This window comes from Coregonus lavaretus (genome assembly GCF_964263955.1).
Source record: "Coregonus lavaretus genome assembly, chromosome: 25".
Taxonomy (NCBI): Eukaryota; Metazoa; Chordata; class Actinopteri; order Salmoniformes; family Salmonidae; genus Coregonus; species Coregonus lavaretus.
In genome coordinates, this window is record NC_140012.1 from 16,205,496 (window position 1) to 16,225,220 (window position 19,725).

The window sequence follows — 19,725 nt, forward strand, 5'->3', positions numbered from 1 at the left end:
TGAAAGCCACAGGCCTTTAAAAGGAAAGAATTCAACAACCACATCTTTGTCACTAACAAATACAGTCATGGGTGGTAACTCTACAATTCAATCAGAAAGAAAAGGCACCATGGGAAATATGCAAATTAGGCTTTACACCAAATAGTGTTAAAACAACACCCCAATTCACTTACTGTAACAGTGGCAAGTGTAATGCAGTGTTAATGTTTTACACTATGAAGTGTTACATTAACACTCAAAATGTAACACTATACTTAGAGTACTTTTTACACTCTGTAGAATGGGACTATATGTTATCTGAGGTAGTGTTAAAATTAACTCTTTAAGTGAAATTAATACTGCAAAATGTACTGTGTATAACTTGACAAGATGTGGATATAATGTTATTGTGTGTGCCAGGTGTGAACAATAATGTAAGTTATTCTATACACATTCATATAGCCTTCTCTACTCATGAACTGAATAGGATTCCTCAGTCTAGAGTAGTGTTTGTCAACCCCCGGTCTGTGGACCTGTGGACCATAGATTGTTATCTGCTCCAATTTAGTCATATGTCAAGCCCAAGGTTTCATCTAAACCAGGGGTGTCAAACTCATTTTGCCCCATTTTGCCCCTTGTTTTTGTAATTTTGATGCTCCCTGACTGTTTAGCTTTCGTTTTGATGATTGTTAACAAGATGGACTGAGTGAAGAGACTGTAAAAATGTAGGTCCATTATCATTACATTGAGGAAATTTTTTTACTCAAACCACCCACAGACCGCGGCCGTACGTTTGACACCCCTGATCTAAACCATAGGTTGCCAGTCCCTGTGTAACAGTGTTAGAGAAGTTTAAGAAACACTGTTCTGGATCTCCAGATCTGGTCTCTCAGCCAGTTTGAGGGCCTCGTGCATGCTGGCGGCGGAGAGTTTGCGGTTAATGTTCCTGTACCTGCAGAGCAAGATGTTACGGTAGGTGGTCCTCAGGTCCCTGTTGAAGAAGGCGTAGATGAATGGGTTTATGAGGGAGTTGGCGTAGCCCAGCCAGAGGAGAAACCTCTCCACCCAGAGGGGAACGCAGCTACACTCTACCCCACAGATGAAGGGCCTGGCCGTGGACAGCAGGAAGAATGGCAGCCAGCAGACAGAGAAGGCCCCCACCACGATGCCCAGCGTGGCAGCCGCCTTCTGCTCCCGCTTGAAGATGGAGATGTTTTTCCTGTCGTTCTTCAGTAGATGAGAGAAACGGGCGCACTCCTCCACCTCCTTCTGGAGCTTCAGGGCCGGAGCCACGCTGTCAACACTGTTACGCTCGTCCTCCGCCTTGGGGAAGCCTTGGATGGTGTGCTTGGCGGCACTCACCTTGGCCGCTCGGTAGATGCGGTAGTACATAATCAACATTACCGACATGGGGATGTAGAACGCAACAGCGGTGGAGTAGATGGTGTAGCCCACGTTTTGGGTGATGAGACACACCTTGTCATCGTTGACGTTCTGGGCCCAGCCAAACAATGGGGGAAGGGTGATGGAAGCAGACAGCAGCCACACGGAGATAACTATTTTGCCCATGCATCTCCCACTCTGTCGTACAGGGTAGGTCAAGGGTTTAGTTATGCCTAGGTACCTGTGACAGCAAAGAGATTAGTTTAAAATATTGTGAAGTCGCTGATGGAAGTAATGTGATTGACATAAAGCACCCACAGGATCGTATAGATCAAGGGGTGTCCAACTGTCTTCCTGGAGAGCTGCTGTGCAGGCTTTTGCTACAGCCCTGCTCTAATGCACCTGATTCTGCTAATCAAGATCCTGATGAGCAGCTCATTAGAAGCAGGTGTGTTAGAGCAGGATTAGAGTAAAAACCTGCACAGTAACTCTCGAGGAGGAGGGTTGGCCACCCCTGGTATAGGGTTGATAGGGTTGGGTATAGATATGATAATACATTCTTAATTATTCATCAATGGTATAATAAAACAATTTAAGCAAGTCTGTACTTTGGTGTTAATTGCTGTTGACATATATTTTTTTATAAATTAGACTAACCTGCATAGATAATGGTTTTGGGAAAAAACAAGAACATTTGCAATAATTTAAAGATTTGTTGGTTTATCATTAGGGACTGCATCTTGACTCACCTGTCTATGCTTATTACACACAGGGTCATGATCGAAGCAGTGCAACACATCACGTCCATGGCAATGAAAATGTTGCAGAACACCTGTCCGAAGATCCACTGCCCCCCGATGAGGTCCGTGATGCTGACAAAGGGCATCACCGCCACTGCTATGGACAGGTCCGCCACGGCTAGGGAGACAATTAGATAATTGGAGGGCTGCTTCAGCTTCTTCACAAAGCACACGGATATCACCACAAGTAAGTTCCCGCAAATAGTGAACAAAGTGAGCACAGTGAGAACTCCTCCGATAAGCACCTTCTCCACATTCCCGTGGATAAGAATCTGCTCCCCGCAACTGGTGTCATTTTCCGTGGGGCTCAGAGTTGGCAAAATTGCGATGGTTGTTTGGTGCGCTCTCAGAAGACGCAGATCCATCCCCGCTGTAGTCATGCTGGTCCTGGCAAATTCCTTCATCAGGTCTTTGGTCAAAGATGATCTCATAAGATTAATTTCATTCGAAGCATTCTTCTAATGCCCATTAATCCGTTATTAATAATGCATTGGGTATCCATCAAATCACAATAATAATTTCCTCCCAACTAAATTGATACCTTTGTCTTTTCCACAACTTCCCCAAATTACCAGTCCCGGTAGTCCAGTTATCCATCCACCGGCGCCAAGGTAGCAGGTAAATGGGATAGAGTAGATTAATAGGATTAACAGACTCCGGTTAACAAGCTTGGTTTGTAATACATTGTAAAATGTAATGCGATTCATTGGTGACCATCACGCGAGTGGCTACCGCAGCAAATAACTCACTGAGAGAAAATGTTGTATTGGTGAGAGGGGAATATACCGGGATGACGTCAGAAGAACCCGCACAGATGTAGCATAGCCTGGTTGGACATTATTCTGTCAAAATAAAGTATATTCATAGGTCTAGCACAGAACTTCATGCTTTATTTGTGTTTTATAACGGAGCAACACATTTTTAGCATTAATTTACCATTTATAGCTTGTGTGTGTGTGTTTGTGTGTGAGAGTGAGAGTGAGAGTGAGAGAGAGAGAGAGAGAGAGAGAGAGAGAGAGAGAGAGAGAGAGAGAGAGAGAGAGAGAGAGAGAGAGAGAGAGAGAGAGAGAGAGAGAGAGAGAGAGAGAGAGAGAGAGAGAGAGAGAGAGAGAGAGAGAGAGAGAGAGAGAGAGAGAGAGAGAGAGAGAGAGAGAGAGAGAGAGAGAGAGAGAGAGAGAGAGAGAGAGAGAGAGAGAGTACAGAAGCAGGATTGATGCACTTTGAAACATATCCTTTGGCGCCATCCTGTGGCTTTATTCTAGATATATGTAACAATATCCACATTTTTTCACATAGACTAATATAGGGCCTAGCCTATTTAGGATTAATCTATTTGAATGGCAAGGGACAACTTGGGTAGGCTAAATCTATAAATGTAGGCCTAATCAAATGTAGGCTAGCTATTTTTTCTATTTATATTTTTGAAAAATATACTGGACACACATTTTGTTCTAGCAATACTGGATTCTTATTAGGCCTACTTGTAGGTGTAATGTAGGTGTAATGAGGCTTGTTACATTGTTCCTAAGTAGACCTAATGTGTAACAATGTAAAATAATTAGCCCAATTATTGATAGGCTACACTACAAGAATAATTACACAGTAATACGCTGTTCATTTAGCCTAGTCAGTTCATCAAATCAAATTGTATTGGCTGGGTACACAAATTTGCAGATGTTATCGCAGGTGCAGCGAAATGCTTGCGTTTCTAGCTCCAACAGTGCAGTACGCCTAATACCTAGCAATAATAATTTAAAAAAGCAATACACACATAATCCCGAAAAATTAAGAAAGATCAGAACGAGCAATGTCAGAGACCGTGTGTAACAATATAACAGTAACTGATTTGGGCAAGGGAGATAGCAATAAGAGTCGTTTAGAAATGTAATAATTTCTCCCCAGGGGAAATTGGGTGGGATGTACGAAACCAACCTGGTCTCAGAGCATTTCGTATTATTCTGTACATAAATCCGAGACACTCCATTTTGTATGATATGTTACGTTTCATATGGTATGCATTAATTTGTGGATGTCCATCACCTATTTCGTACGATATGAATTACAATTCTTATTATATGTTATGAATTTGCAAATCGTACAATATCTTACGAATTTGCGAAACTTATAATACATTACAAATTTGCAAAATGTATGATATTTTACAAATGTGCATAACATATGATATGTTACAAATTCTAGCTAGGTGGCTAACGTTAGCTAGGCTAGGGGTTAGGGTTAATGTGAAGTTTAAGAGTTAGGTTAAAGGGTGGGGTTAGTGTTAGCTAAAAGGGTTAAGGTTAAGGTTAGGTGAAGGGTTAAGGTTAGGGTTAGGGGAAGAGTTAGCTAACATGCTAAGTAGTTTGCAAAGTAGCTAAAAAGTAGTACTAGTTGAAAAGTTGCTAATTAGGTAAAATGCTAAAGTTAGATTTGAACTCTCAACCTTTGGGTTGCTAGACGTTGGTGTTATATGGCCACCCCATCCACCCTAAAATTATGTAACTATACCAAATGTAACATATCATACGAAATGTAGTGTCTCGGATTTATGTACAGAATAATACAAAATGCTCCAAGACCAGGCTGACGAAACAGCCTGTACAATGACATAGGCTTACGGCTGTTTTAACTCGGAAGCTGTCGCAAGAGGAGCACGATAAAGCAATGTAATAATTTACCCCCAGGGGAAATTGGGGGGCTGTAAGAAACAGCCTGCATACAATGACGTAGGCTGCCGGCTGTTTTAACTCGGAAGCTGCCGCAAGAGGAGCATGATGAAGCAAGATGACCGACAGTGACCCATAGATTGTATAAAGGCAGTGACTTCAGCCAAACGTCCTAGCAGTTGTTCCATTATCTACTTCGACCCAACATCATTATTTTTTGTCGTCGTAATAGATCTTTACCAAATAGCTTGACATTCTTTTGAAGAATCATCGCCGAGGAAAGCGGACTCATTTCGCCTTTCTGAGACTGCCCGCTAGTGCTTTCCCTGCGCAAAAAAAAAATGGATAATGGCAAGGCATCGGATCAGAAAAGAACAGGCGCTTGCCAAGAGAATGGTTTGATAAATGGATTCAATCCTACACAAACTGAAAACGGGAGCTGCAATACTTTAGGTTTTAACGGAACCAGTAGCAGTGGTAGTGGAGGGTGTAGTAGTAATAGTAGTAGTGGTGGTGGTTGTAGCCATAATGGAATTGAAAATGTCCACCATCTTCACGAGGATGTCTATAATAATGGGTCGCCTCCAAAGCGGTGCAGACTCAGGAGAAGAATGGATTCTGGCAAAAAGAACCGACCGCGTAAGTAGGATACAATATTGATAGGCCCACACTGTTTCAGTTTCGATGCTGTCAATCATGTCGGCTGTCTAAAATCGGCTACTTGTGTGCATTATGCAAATTATATGACATTGAAACTACACATTCGGTGAAATCTGCCCTACACAATTTCTAAGCATCCTCTCAGGAATTAAAGTCGCCTAGATTTTCTATGGTGCCATCTCTAGGCTATTTGCATGACACAATGAACCAGTTTGACTTTCTGCTGCAGAATAGAATATCGCTTTGTTGCGAGGCTTTTCCAAGAATATCAATAAGGAAGGCTATCCGCCCAATTCTCCCATTGATACTGCTTCTGTAATGAATAATGGGCCTGTACGCCTATGTGGAGAAATACTTTATATTCCTGTATCCTACTACATTCCATAAGGTATTAATGTCTATGAGAAATGCACAATTTTGCAACCAATAAGAATCAAGCACCATATTCTGTATTGTTTATACATGTTTTAATCATACTATGCAATTCTAATTGTTCTTTTACACGAATGTAACCCTCCTGGTAATAGAGATGTAGCCTCTATTTCTCTCCTCCCCTTTGTTATTGTGAGATCTTTGATGTTGTCTGTCGAGCCATTTTTTCATTGGTCGTTCCAAAGTCATGAGGTGTGCTGAAATCGCTGCTGATATGAGAGCCAGGTAATTTCGACCAATCAGCCGTCAGTACTTGCCTAAGGAGGTTGGCTGAAGAAACTGACAGAGTAGCCAGCCCCATGAACAGAACAGATCTTTCTCTGTCTCCAATATAACACTGTAAAACAAATTAATGTCACTATGTCAGGGAAGTGTAGTCTGCCTTATTGCTGTGATGACATCATGCCACAATTCAATAGGACTGAGTGATACTACTTATAAGTCTTGGAGTGAAGAGTATTTGACCATAAGCACCTTGACCTGAGGATCACAATTAAGTTTGTTGTTAAAAAGCCAGGTACGAGTTTCTACTCTACTGTATTTTAAATGGCTGAAATATACTTATTTGCTTACTTTAATTTATTCGTTTATTTAAATCTCCTGCTACCTCGGCAGAATCAAATCTAAGCAAACAAACAGCAATTTGACTAATTTCTTGAATACTGCATTGCTCTACACTTTGGCATCTGGAACTATTTGGCTGGTGTAGTAAGAAGCGGTCTTTATCTGTCTTGTATGCATGCAACCCAGCCATTTGAAATTTGCTCTCTGGGCCTTGTGGTGGGGGAATAAACAAACCTTTCACCTATAAATGCTGCCAGTCATAGTCCCCTGGCTTCCAGGTTACAGCACAGGTTCTTACTACACTTCAGCAGCCATTAGACCACCAGTCCTGAGCATGTATGGACCTGCTGGCTGCTCCTCGATTGACATGTCAGGCCTCTGTTTGGGCTGTCTGTTTGTTTGTTTTCCTACCACACTCCTCGCTTAGTCTACTGAGGATGGGCTCGGACATCACCTGAGAAGGAGTGGAAGTGTGGTATTAACAGAAACATAAGCGCTACATTGAAATGATAGGAAAAGCAATATAGCTCAGCCATTACTTGAGAATGAGTGGCGGAAAATCAAACATTCAGTCCTCTGTAAAATTACTGTGAAATCATTGCAAAGCAGGATTTGTCTGTAGCACCACTGACTGAAGATATTGAAAGCAGGTGATTAAGTCAGTGAAGATTCCAGAGTAGACACTCACACATTTGCTGAGATCAATATATTAATGTTATGTCAAGTTCCTCTATGATAAATTGATTGTCCAACCCAGATTACACCACCAGTACACCTCTGATATCTTGGATTAACCATATATCAGAGGTGTAATGGTGTTGTAATCTGGGTATCATTGCAAGCCAGAACCAAATCAACAATTACATCTCAAATTTGACTATTGTAAGCAACTCAAGCATGTCTTTTGGTTACTGCTTTTCTGTAGCTTCACACAGAGTTGAATGTAACCAGGCTGGTTTGTGGAATGAGCCATTAGGGACTATACACCCCACTGTCAAATGAAGTGCCGTTAATTCAAAAGCCAGGAGGAAGGAACCAGTTTGCCTGCCGATGTATTGACTACATATTCATTGTACTGTACACTCAAGAGTTCATTGAGAGTTAGGCAGGATATCCAGGCAATCTTTTCTCCATGCTGGTATTTCCATGGCAACAAAGCCCTCATCTTTTGTTGCAGAACAAACACACTGTTGTGAATTTAAGACAACCCTCTTCCTCTCCCTTCTTCCCTCTCTCCAGAAAAGAGAGAAAAATGTCACAATGATCTACTAATATGAAGACATGATGTGTGCATAATATGCCATAATGCTTTTGTCTTCAGTGAAATCAAGTTAGAAAATGCAACATAGGTTTGAGTAAGTTTCAGTTAGCACAGTTAATTGGTAGGCTTATATAGAGCAATAGCTTAGTTGTGACATAGACAGAACACTAGAGTCCTCTGTTTTGAGAGCTTGTGTATCCATTTCTCCAAAGAGAATTTAGCACAATTTCAAAAGAGCTTAACAGTGCTTTTCTACGGGCAACGGTGACCAAGCTCTTCCTGAAACCTCTAACTCATCTCTCAAAACACCTTTTGTTTTCTGTTCCAGCCTTCCCCTGGTTTGGGATGGACATCGGCGGCACCCTGGTGAAGCTGGTCTACTTTGAGCCCAAGGACATCACGGCAGAGGAGGAGCAGGAGGAGGTGGAGAGCCTGAAGAGTATCCGTCGCTACCTGACCTCCAATGTGGCCTACAGCGACACGGGCATCCGCGATGTCCACCTAGAGCTGAAGAACCTGACCATGTGCGGCCGGAAGGGCAACCTGCACTTCATCCGCTTCCCCACCCAGGACATGCTGGGCTTCATCCAGATGGGCAGAGACAAGAACTTCTCCAGCCTGCACACCACACTCTGCGCCACCGGCGGAGGGGCCTACAAGTTTGAGGAGGACTTTAGGACAGTGCGTGGTGGTTGCTAGAACGATTGGGTGTTGTCAGCCAGGGAGAATGACTGAAAGTGACAAACGATGTGAATTAATGTCGTATTGCATGTTATTACATGTCATTAGTCAGTTAAATATATTGTGGCATGATCATTACAGGCAACATGGTTTCTCATGTGATTAGATGGGAGTAGATGTGGATGGTTCAGGCTTGCCTGGTCTAGGTGTGTTATAGACAGTTCATGCTCTTGGAGGAGTTACCATTGCATATCAAAACCACTCCAGTTTCTCTTTCTCTCCTATTGTCTTATAGATATTCTGTTTTCCATCTCCCAGATCGCCAACCTAGAGCTACAGAAGCTAGATGAACTGGACTGTCTTATCCAGGGGCTTCTCTATGTGGACTCAGTGGGGTTCAATGGCCATCCAGAGTGCTACTTTTTCGAGAACCCCTCTGACCCCGAGAGTGAGAACTGTGTCAAGAGAACGTGTTGCCTTGACAACCCCTTCCCCATGTTGTTGGTAAACATTGGCTCAGGGGTCAGCATCCTGGCAGTCTATTCGAAGGACAACTACAAACGGGTCACAGGCACCAGGTAAATAAATGTAATCTGTTGCTGTTTTAGTGTAGGCAAACAGAGATAATCCTGTGTCACTCCACGTCATGATAGCTGTATTTATTTGATCTGTCATTGGCAACACAGTTCTGTCATTGCTCGCATCCATCTGTATTCGATGTAGTCTTGTTTTGAGACTAGATAATAGTTATCATGGTAACTAATTAATAACTTCTTAGTCAAATACAACTTTCTCACTGGGCAAAAACAGGTTTTATCAATGTTGTTTCCACATAATTTCAACAAACAAAAAATACAATGTGATAAAAGAAAAAAGTCATCAACGTAAGGGAATTTCGTATTTTTTTCACCAAACGTATAACCTAAATCCAATGACATGGTGACATTTTTTGTTGAATTCACGTTAGTTGACAACTCGATCAAATGTAAACCAAAACTAGACGTTGAAATTATGTCTGTGCCCAGTGGGTTGTTTCCTGCAAGCTAAACAGTGGTACAACCCATAGAGTAGTAGGTCACATAATTGCCTGTCCTCCACAGTTTGGGAGGTGGTACTTTCCTAGGCCTGTGCTGCTTGCTGACTGGCTGCGAGACGTTCGAGGAGGCCCTGGAAATGGCAGCGAAGGGGGACAGCAGCAACGTGGACAAACTGGTGAAGGACATCTACGGAGGAGACTATGAACGCTTCGGTCTCCAGGGGTCTGCAGTTGCATCTAGGTGAGGTCTAAGTTAGCTGATACATGACACATGTTGTAACCTCAAGACTTCCAGTAACAGTATGCTTTGAATACTGAGTATTATGGAAACTAACCCAGTGAATAATTAATTGCAGTTTTGGTCATATGATGAGCAAGGAGAAGCGTGACAGCATCAGTAAGGAGGACCTAGCCCGAGCCACTCTCGTCACCATCACCAACAACATTGGTTCTATTGCTCGTATGTGTGCGGTGAATGAGGTACAAAGTAGATGTATTTACTTCTGTTTCAGTGGAAGTCTTACTTTGATGAGACATTCTAACCTGTGTTAATTTCGTCAACAATAACTCTGACTAAAAATACTGGTCGACAACCTATTTTTCCTGACTAAAACTATGACGATAATGAGATGCCCTGAAAAAACCCAGATAAATATTACAAATTGCTTTTCATTTTAGTCTACGGAAATGTGATGAGATGAGAATTCCACATGAGACTAATTAACATTTAATTTGACATGAAGCATACATGCACGCAGAGTATTTCATGCTATCCTCTCATTGGGCTCCCGAGTGGCGCAGCGGTCTAAGGCACTGCATCTCAGTGCTTGAGGCGTCACTACAGACCCCCTGGTTTGATTCCAGGCTGTATCACAACCAGCCGTGATTGGGAGTCCCATAGGGCGGCACACAATTGGCCCAGGGTCGTCCGGGTTTGGCCGGTGTAGGCCGTCATTGTAAATAAGATTTTTTTCTTAACTGACTTGCCTAGTTAAATAAAGGTAAAATAAAAGAAAAAAATGGCAGAATTAACATCTTTCAGTTGCACGGTCTGATTGAGCTGATCTGCCCGGCTTTCCCACACAGTTCCCACAGTCACTCGTCTTTTGAACTGATGCTAAGCCAGGACACTTGACATGTAACTAACCTCAACTAGAAACAATAATGTTTACTCTCTCTCGTACTTTCATGTAGGCTATTTTTGGTTTGATCACATCAGAAGCTCTATTTTCCCATGTGCGCAGTTATTCATTAATCTGTGCTGCCGCTCTCACGCTGCGGTGTGCGAGTTGCGGTTGCTTTTACCCTATGGGAAAAACAAATGCTATTTGTTGGATATTAGGAGTAAGGTAATACTGCTAGCATTTTTGGAAAGTTCAAATTCTCCTATTTTCAAGGAAACCACTGTTATTTACCCCCCTTGACGATTATGATGGCGAGAAAATTAGAGCTCTAAATTGATTAAGCTGTATCCAAGGCTTTATAGCCTACATGGTTAATTATGGCTGGCATTGGTTACAATCTGCCACAATATCAATGTAGCCAGCTAAGGTATACATGGGGATAGTAGGCCTAGTTGGACAAGCCTATCTGAATGGGACATGATGGAAGTTAGAGGGAGGCTAAATATTTATTATTTAATAGTCTAGTTTTAGTCGACTGATAATAACTAAAACTAACGAAGGATGAAATGACTAAAATGTGACTAAGACTAAAAGGTATTTTAAGACTAAAGCTAAGACTAAAACTAAATCTAAAATAGCTGCCAAATTTAACACTGATTCTAACAGTGAGCATATACCACACTGTGTTGTGACTGTAACATAAGGGTAAACCTTCTCAAAGTTATTTTCTTTCACCATAAAACAAAGGAGTGAAGTGGATTCAGTAGCCAATATGATGGATGATGGGAATGGACTCTGTGTGCTTTCAGCTTCTTTACAGTGTTGCCTTGTGGCATGGAGATCAAGCAGCATTGTACAGGGCTATCAAAGCACATAGAACAACAACAGGATGCTTTCTATACAAATATCAAGTGGGCAAATTATCTTCCCCTTGAGTAACCCCATTTTAATGTTTTGAGCACGAGGTACACAAATGTACATTTGATTCAGCTTTCTAGCTACCAATGCATGTAGAGTACAGTGTATGAATTGGGTGAAGTCTTAAAACGTCCCTGCAAAATGGCCCGCTTTTTTTTACTTAGAATGAGTGGTCTTGTTACTCTGTTAGCCCCGCAACTATGTCATTCACAGGAGTTGAGCTGTTCATTGCTTGTCTATTGCACAATCTTTTTCTCCCTTGCTGCTGAGTCACTGAAGCGTGAGACAGCTCCTCCCACTGCTGTAATGTCAGGTTCTCTCCCCTAGATGGCAGCCAGACATCCATCTATGCCACGTGTCAAACTCATTCCACGGAGGGTCGAGTGTCTGCGGGTTTTCGCTCCTCCCTTGTACTTGATTGATGAATTAAGGTTACTGATTAGTAAGGAACTCCCCTCACCTTGTTGCCTAGGTCTTAATTGAAAGGAAAAACTAAAGCAACAGACACTAGGTCCTCCATGGAATGAGTTTGACACCCCTTATCTATGCTATTAGTCTGCGGGAGCCGGCCTAAGGTCTTTAAACAAATCTTTTTTTAAAAATATATCTTACTTTTAAAATATCTAATTCTGTCTTGCTTTGTGAAACAGTCATTCTTGCAAGCTCTAAGAATTTCTGGTTTACCAATGGTTCAATGTTGTCTTTCAGAAAATTGAAAGAGTGGTGTTTGTTGGGAATTTCCTGAGAATCAATACAGTGTCAACGAAGCTGCTTGCGTATGCCATGGACTTTTGGTCCAAAGGACAATTAAAAGCTCTCTTCTTAGAGCATGAGGTATGTGTTATATGAGGAACGTTTCTATGCTCCGCACACTTGTTGTTTTAGTCTAATTGTACAATAAAAAGGGTAAACAACAGATCATCTGCATTATTTGGGTAGGTTACAATTGGGCGCCGAGTAGGAATATCAAGGTTGCTGATGATAACCTGGTCAGATAAAACCCGAGCCCCCTCTGTGTTTTTCAGGGTTATTTCGGGGCCGTCGGTGCCTTCCTGGAGCTACTGAGGATAACGGATGACCTTTGAGAGAGACAGATGCAGACGAAACCCTAACTCTGACAGTGCTGCTCTACAGTTTCGGAAAAGCTACTGACTGGACGAAATTCATTTGAATAATTTAACTGTTTTAAGAGGTTCTACTAATTACCCTCCTCGTCTGCTGATGTTTTAGAAAATTGATTTTTAATATTATGAATGCAGGCTGGAGGAGATGAGGTTGGTATTTTATTTGCCACTGGAAAGAAAACCTTGGTACTTATTGTTTATAAAAACCCTAACTGTATATTGAATGTGTGATTAAGCCAAATACTACTGATCCCCGATCCTGTGCGTGTTTTTGCTTTTGTTTACTTATTTGTGATCTGAGACCCCCCAAAAAATAACTTATTGGTTCCTTATTTGTTCTAATTTGTTTATTTTGTATTATGAAGTACTTACAAGATGTAAGTAGATACATTGATCTTTAACTTATAGCATTAGCTTACAACTAGCTTTTGCACTTTTTTCTAATCAATCATCCTAGCCCAATGTTCTGTGATATGATTTGCGATATAATCAAATGTATTATCCTACTGTACACGTGAATCGTTACTCTTATCAACCCATTCTGTCAACCCGTCATCTATGGTTTTGACAATTTGTGGAATATGGAGCATTAAGCAATAGCTAAATTTGGCTGAAAATGTTGCAGGTTGATTTTGCGTAATGATATGCTGCAATACCTTAGAACATTTTACATAATGGATCTATTTTATCAGTAGCAGTAGAATGACCAGTACCCAAAATCCTCCCTCTGTATTCACTTGAATCCAGTATTATGTCTAGCCTTTCCTGTCCCATGCCTTATAATTCCATTGCTGTTTTACTGAAACAGTTAACTTTGGAACCAAGCCTTCGGTACTAAATTATCCTTAGAAACCTCACAAAATAGACCCTGTCCGTGACTCCACTCTCTGGGGGACTTGGGATATGCAAAAAACACATTTTCAATTCACACACGCGTATTAATACATGTGTGAAATAGGACAAATATAAACACCCACCTAATAATAATAATAATAATAATTATTATTATTATTAAGTAGATGTTCCTCAGCAAAGCCAAATCACTGACTCACTAAGCAGTGCTACGTAAAGTGTCCATTGTGAGTCATTAGATTCCAAACCTCTATGTGAAGAGACTTTAAGAGTTTTACTTACTACAGTTATGTTTTCATTGTCATCAAAGATGGGGACCATTTCTGCCTGCCTTCCTACCTGTAATAATCAGTATGTGCTTCATGATAGTAATTTAATATTTGTTTTGGATGTACTGTATTGAGTACTCTAGTCGAAAGGAGATTTGACTCTCCTACTGTATTTCTTGGTTAAATTTCATGACATTTCATGATGGAATTTGGTTTCAAGTGAAACTGCATGCTGGCCTGTGAACCGCTGTGAGCTGCATAACCCTTCTGCCTTCCTGCCCTCTTCAGAGGGTCCCACGACCAATCTCCTCAACCAAACCATACACCAATGCTGCGTCTGAAATGGCACACTATTCCCTTTAGTGCAATACTTTGGAACAGATCACGCTTTCCCCTATATAGTGCACTATTTTGACCAGGGCCCATGATTTTGGTCAAAGGTAGTGCACTATGTAAGGAATATAAGGTGCCATCTTGGACTCATCCCCACACTGACTTCGCTAACATCATACGTTTATTTTTTATCCCAATTTAACCTGGGGGAGTTTTCAGCTATACATTGACAGATTTTCAAATGTGCTTTATGAATTGAACTACTGAATAGGACATGTCATGGCGAATAAAATATGTAACTCTGAACCTGATTCAACTGGATTACGGAGCTGGGTCTTGCTATAGATTCAGCCTTGCTTCAATGTCATCATTAAAACTTATCTGAGCTGTGTTTTGTCTAACCTGATGATATGTTGAGTTTGTTGCATTCACTTTCTGATGTACTGCCTTGTCCTGTTGTGTGTGTCTATAAGACTTGCCTAGTGAAGACTTGGTACAAAACATTAAGAACAACTGCTTTTTCCATGCCATAGACTGACCAGGTGAATCCAGGTGAAAGCTATGAGCCCTTATTGATGTCACTTGTTAAATCTACTTAAATCAGTGTAGATGAAGGGGAGGAGACAGGTTAACCTCTTAAGGATTATAACCTTTTTTCCAGTTTTCGCCTAAAATGACATACCAAAATCTAACTGCCTGTAGCTCAGGACCTGAAGCAAGGATATGCATATTCTTGATACCATTTGAAAGGAAACACTTTGAAGTTTGTGGAAATGTGAAATTAATGTAGGAGAATATAACACATTCGATCTGGTAAAAGATAATACAAACAAAAAAACATGCGTATTCTTAATTCTTAAGGTCTTCTTAATATTTTGTACACAGTGCCTAGTTAGTCTACACACACCTGCACAGTTTTCACATTTTGCTGCCTTAAATTTCAATCTAAAAAGGGGTTACATTGGGATTTCCTCCCACTGATCTACACAACCTACTCCACATTTTCAGTGTTTTTTTAATGTTCTGAAATGATTTTTTAATTTTTTTATGTATTAGTCTTGATTGCAAAGGTCCTCACTACCCTTGCTGTGGCACATCAAAAATACGTTTAAGATACGTAACGTAGTGCTTCTCATGATTCAAGAATAACTCCCCCTGTCTGTGTAAGGTCCTTCAGTTGGATAGTGAATTTAAAAAAATGATTTAACCTCAGAGCCACCAATGAGATTCATGAGAATGACTGGGATACATGTTTAGGCAGTGATAGATCAGGGGAGGTTAAGAAATAATTCCAAGACACTGAATGTCCCTTTCAGTATGGTCAAGTATGGTAATTAATCTATGGATGGTGTATCATATCACCCAGACACTGCAAATATCTGGCCATCCTAACTGAGCAGCGGGAGAGAATGTAAACTGCTTAGGGATATCACTATGAGGTTTAAGATTATTTTAAAGCTGACATAATTTATTGGCGGAGCTGAGAGAACTGCATGGATCAACAACACTGCATTCACTCAACATTAATGGCCTGTATGACAAAGTGAAAAGAAGGAAGCCTGTGTTTAAAAATATATAGATTCCAAATCATCCAATACTAAAAGACAACATTGCAAATAAATTAACTTTTTTTGCCTAAATAAACATTTCAGGTATGGGTCAAATCACATTAGAGTGAAACCCTCTGTATTTTCAAACATTGTGGTGGCAGCCATAGAATTAGGAAGTAGAACATTTCATTTAATGGGATATCTATGGTGGCAGCATCTTGTTATGGGTATGCTTGTCACAGACAGGGACTGGGGAGTTTGTCAGGATCAAAATAAATATAAAAGGAGCAAAGTCCAGGGAAAAACATAGAGGAAAATCTGCTTCAGTCTTCTGAAGACCTAACCCTGGGTTAGAGTTTTATTTTTCAGCCGGACAATTACAAAAATTCTAAGGCCAAAGACACACTAGAATGGCTTTCCAAGAGGTGTTGAAGGTTCTTGAGTGTTCCAGTCTCAGTGCTGACTTAAATCTGCTTGAAAATCAGAGACAAGATTTGAATATTGCTGTCCATCAATGATTCCCAACAAAATTGACTGAGCTTGAGCAATTTTGACAAAATGATTCACAGCTTTAATTGCTGCTGAAGGTGCTTCCACCACAAATGAACTCTGGGGTGTGAAGACCTACGCAATCAAGACATCCTTGTTTTTCATAAAAAATCAAATGTAATCCTTTTAAATATTTATATTTAAATAAGGCAGAAAAATGTGTGTATCCTTTCACTACACACGGTAGATTGCTACATATAGCGCACGGGTCTCCAACAGGTAGATTGCTACATATAGCGCACGGGTCTCCAACAGGTAGATTGCTACATATAGCGCACGGGTCTCCAACAGGTAGATTGCTACATATAGCGCACGGGTCTCCAACAGGTAGATTGCTACATATAGCGCACGGGTCTCCAACAGGTAGATTGCTACATATAGCGCACGGGTCTCCAACAGGTAGATTGCTACATATAGCGCACGGGTCTCCAACAGGTAGATTGCTACATATAGCGCACGGGTCTCCAACAGGTAGATTGTGAGCTACACACTCTAAACATAAATGGTTCCTGGAGTATCCTTCAGGGGTTCTTCAAATTGAAACTGTGAGGGAACCCCTATAAGTTCTTCAAAGAACCCCTTTTAATAGATCCTTGAAGAATCTTTTAACTACCCCTCCCTCATATTATTATAATACTTATTATTCATAATAATAATAATACTATGAATAACAATAACACAATATTTTAGTTGTCAGTGTTTATTATGATTTTAGTGGCAAAGCAGAATAAAAAAATCTAAATATGAGGTAAACTCCCAGCAGAGCCCCAAGTCCAATGGGTATATCCTCTGGCGTGTTGATGTTAATGTATTGATGTTCTCTGTATCCATAGCCAGAATGATTTTGCAGTGCATGGTAATCAAACAGGTATCCTGTTATATTCATCAGAGGTGTAGGGAGGGTGAAGTCTGTGAATAAAAAAATAAATAGTAATTATACCGTTTTTTTATTTTTTATGCACAGGCCAGTATTCATACCTTGGTTTTTGTAGTAAATGTGAACTGTTTTGATAATGGTTTTCATACACATACCTTGTCCATAATGTAGAGGCCAATGGAATTTTCATTGAAGAGGTAAGGGAGGAGGATGGTACATGTGATCTGCATAACATATACCTGCGGACACAGACACAAAACTGAGCAGTTCAGTCATCTGTGCCCAATACAGCTAGCTTTCAACATATTCTTATAGCCTACATATTCTTACCTCTTTGTTGATTGATATCCATTGAATTTTGTCAATTTTCTGTTTTAGAAAGATTTGCACAAATATGAAAAGATAGATGGTATCATCATAAAATAATATCAATTTAGATCATACAAGGGACAAACCTTACCTTAAATTGAGGAGATCTTTAAAGGTTTCATTTAAGTGCTTGCACCTGCTGTCCTTTCAAATCCAAATGTTTCAGTTGGGGAGTTAGGTTCCTGCTAGAAGCACCACCAACTAAGGACATTCCTCGATGAACCCAACCTCCTATGTGGTTCTTGGAAGAACCTTTTGGGGGCAATTTTCAGTGCCAAGAACCCTAAGGTTCTTTGAAGAACTTTGAGGATCTTAGAAGAACCCTTGTTGAACCCCACATTTTTAGAGTGCAGTAGCCACACCCGTCGCTATGGGCGGGCCATAGGGGGCCGGGCCCGCCCCCAAATATGCTTGTTCGTATTTACAGATGGCATACATGTTTGTTATTAAGGCACATGAAAGTTCACTCCCAGAAGGCTTTTCACCAAAAAAACGCATGATTGATAAAAAAAAAAAGGTTTACTTTCAAATGCCTCTCCTGTGAAGTAGTGATGCGCAATATACGCCTAGTTTCCTGAAACTAGTCACATATGTTATGTTTAGTATAGTTACAGTGAGGGAAAAAAGTATTTGATCTCCTGCTGATTTTGTACGTTTGCCCACTGACAAAGAAATGATCAGTCTATTATTTTAATGGTAGGTTTATTTGAACAGTGAGACAGAATAACAACAAAAAAATCCAGAAAAACGCATGTCAAAAATGTTATAAATTGATTTGCATTTTAATGAGGGAAATAAGTATTTGACCCCCTCTCAATCAGAAAGATTTCTGGCTCCCAGGTGTCTTTTATTCAGGTAACGAGCTGAGATTAGGAGCACACTCTTAAAGGGAGTGCTCCTATTCTCACCTTGTTACCTGTATAAAAGACACCTGTCCACAGAAGCAATCAATCAATCAGATTCAAAACTCTCCACAATGGCCAAGACCAAAGAGCTCTCCAAAGATGTCAAGGACAAGATTGTAGACCTACACAAGGCTGGAATGGGCTACAAGACCATCGCCAAGCAGCTTGGTGAGAAGGTGACAACAGTTGGTGCGATTATTCGCAAATGGAAGAAACACAAAATAACTGTCAATCTCCCTCGGCCTGGGGCACCATGCAAGATCTCATCTCGGGAGTTGCAATGATCATGAGAACGGTGAGGAATCAGCCCAGAACTACACGGGAGGATCTTGTCAATGATCTCAAGGGAGCTGGGACCATAGTCACCAAGAAAACAATTGGTAACACACTACGCCGTGAAGGACTGAAATCCTGCAGCGCCCGCAAGGTCCCCCTGCTCAAGAAAGCACATATACAGGCCCATCTGATGTTTGCCAATGAACATCTGAATGATTCAGAGGAGAACTGGGTGGAAGTGTTGTGGTCAGATGAGACCAAAATCGAGCTCTTTGGCATCAACTCAACTCGCCGTGTTTGGAGGAGGAGGAATGCTGCCTATGACCCCAAGAACACCATCCTCACCGTCAAACATGGAGGTGGAAACATTATGTTTTGGATGGGTATTCCAGCATGACAATGACCCAAAACACTCGGCCAAGGCAACAAAGGAGTGGCTCAAGAAGAAGGTCCTGGAGTGGCCTAGCCAGTCTCCAGACCTTAATCCCATAGAAAATCTGTGGAGGGAGCTGAAGGTTCGAGTTGCCAAACGTCAGCCTCGAAACCTTAATGACTTGGAGAAGATCTGCAAAGAGGAGTGGGACAAAATCCCTCCTGAGATGTGTGCAAACCTGGTGGCCAACTACAAGAAACGTCTGACCTCTGTGATAGCCAACAAGGGTTTTTCCACCAAGTACTACGTCATGTTTTGCAGAGGGGTCAAATACTTATTTCCCTCATTAAAATGCAAATCAATTTAGACTGATCATGTCTTTGTCAGTGGGCAAACGTACAAAATCAGCAGGGGATCAAATACTTTTTTCCCTCATTGTACATAAGACAGAAGGTTACTTAAGGCAAAAATGAATGGAGGGTGGTTGGTCGGGTGTATAATGCGGACATCTAGCAACCCAAAGGTTGTGTGTTCGAATCTCATCACGGCCAACTTCAGCATTTGAGCTAATTAGCAACTTTTCAACTACTTACTACTTTTTAACTACTTAGCATGTTAGCTAACCCTTCCCCTAATCCTTTTAGCTAACCCTTCCTCTAGCCCTTTATCCTAACTCCTAACCTTAACCCTAACCACTAGCCTAGCTAACGTTAACCAGCTAGCTAACATTAGCATTATCAACCCAGC

At 41.1% G+C, this 19,725-nt stretch overlaps 2 protein-coding genes across 2 annotated transcripts; one reads left to right on the forward strand and one right to left on the reverse strand.

The window, feature by feature from the left end:
• Positions 1 to 831: 831 nt before the first annotated feature.
• Positions 832 to 2,593, reverse strand: LOC311100539 (5-hydroxytryptamine receptor 7-like; the record flags this gene model as incomplete). The annotated part of the gene is made up of 2 exons (XM_084141450.1): positions 832 to 1,603; positions 2,112 to 2,593. The coding sequence occupies 2 exons, from the start codon at positions 2,591 to 2,593 to the stop codon at positions 832 to 834; spliced, it is 1,254 nt and encodes a 417-aa protein (XP_083997576.1).
• Positions 2,594 to 4,900: 2,307 nt separating this feature from the next.
• Positions 4,901 to 14,470, forward strand: LOC311100728 (pantothenate kinase 3-like). Its single transcript, XM_084141689.1, has 7 exons — positions 4,901 to 5,464; positions 8,071 to 8,423; positions 8,742 to 9,001; positions 9,524 to 9,700; positions 9,816 to 9,939; positions 12,210 to 12,335; positions 12,527 to 14,470. Exons 1-7 carry the CDS (start codon positions 5,167 to 5,169, stop codon positions 12,584 to 12,586), a joined length of 1,398 nt encoding a protein of 465 aa, XP_083997815.1. The 5' UTR covers positions 4,901 to 5,166; the 3' UTR covers positions 12,587 to 14,470.
• Positions 14,471 to 19,725: the final 5,255 nt, after the last annotated feature.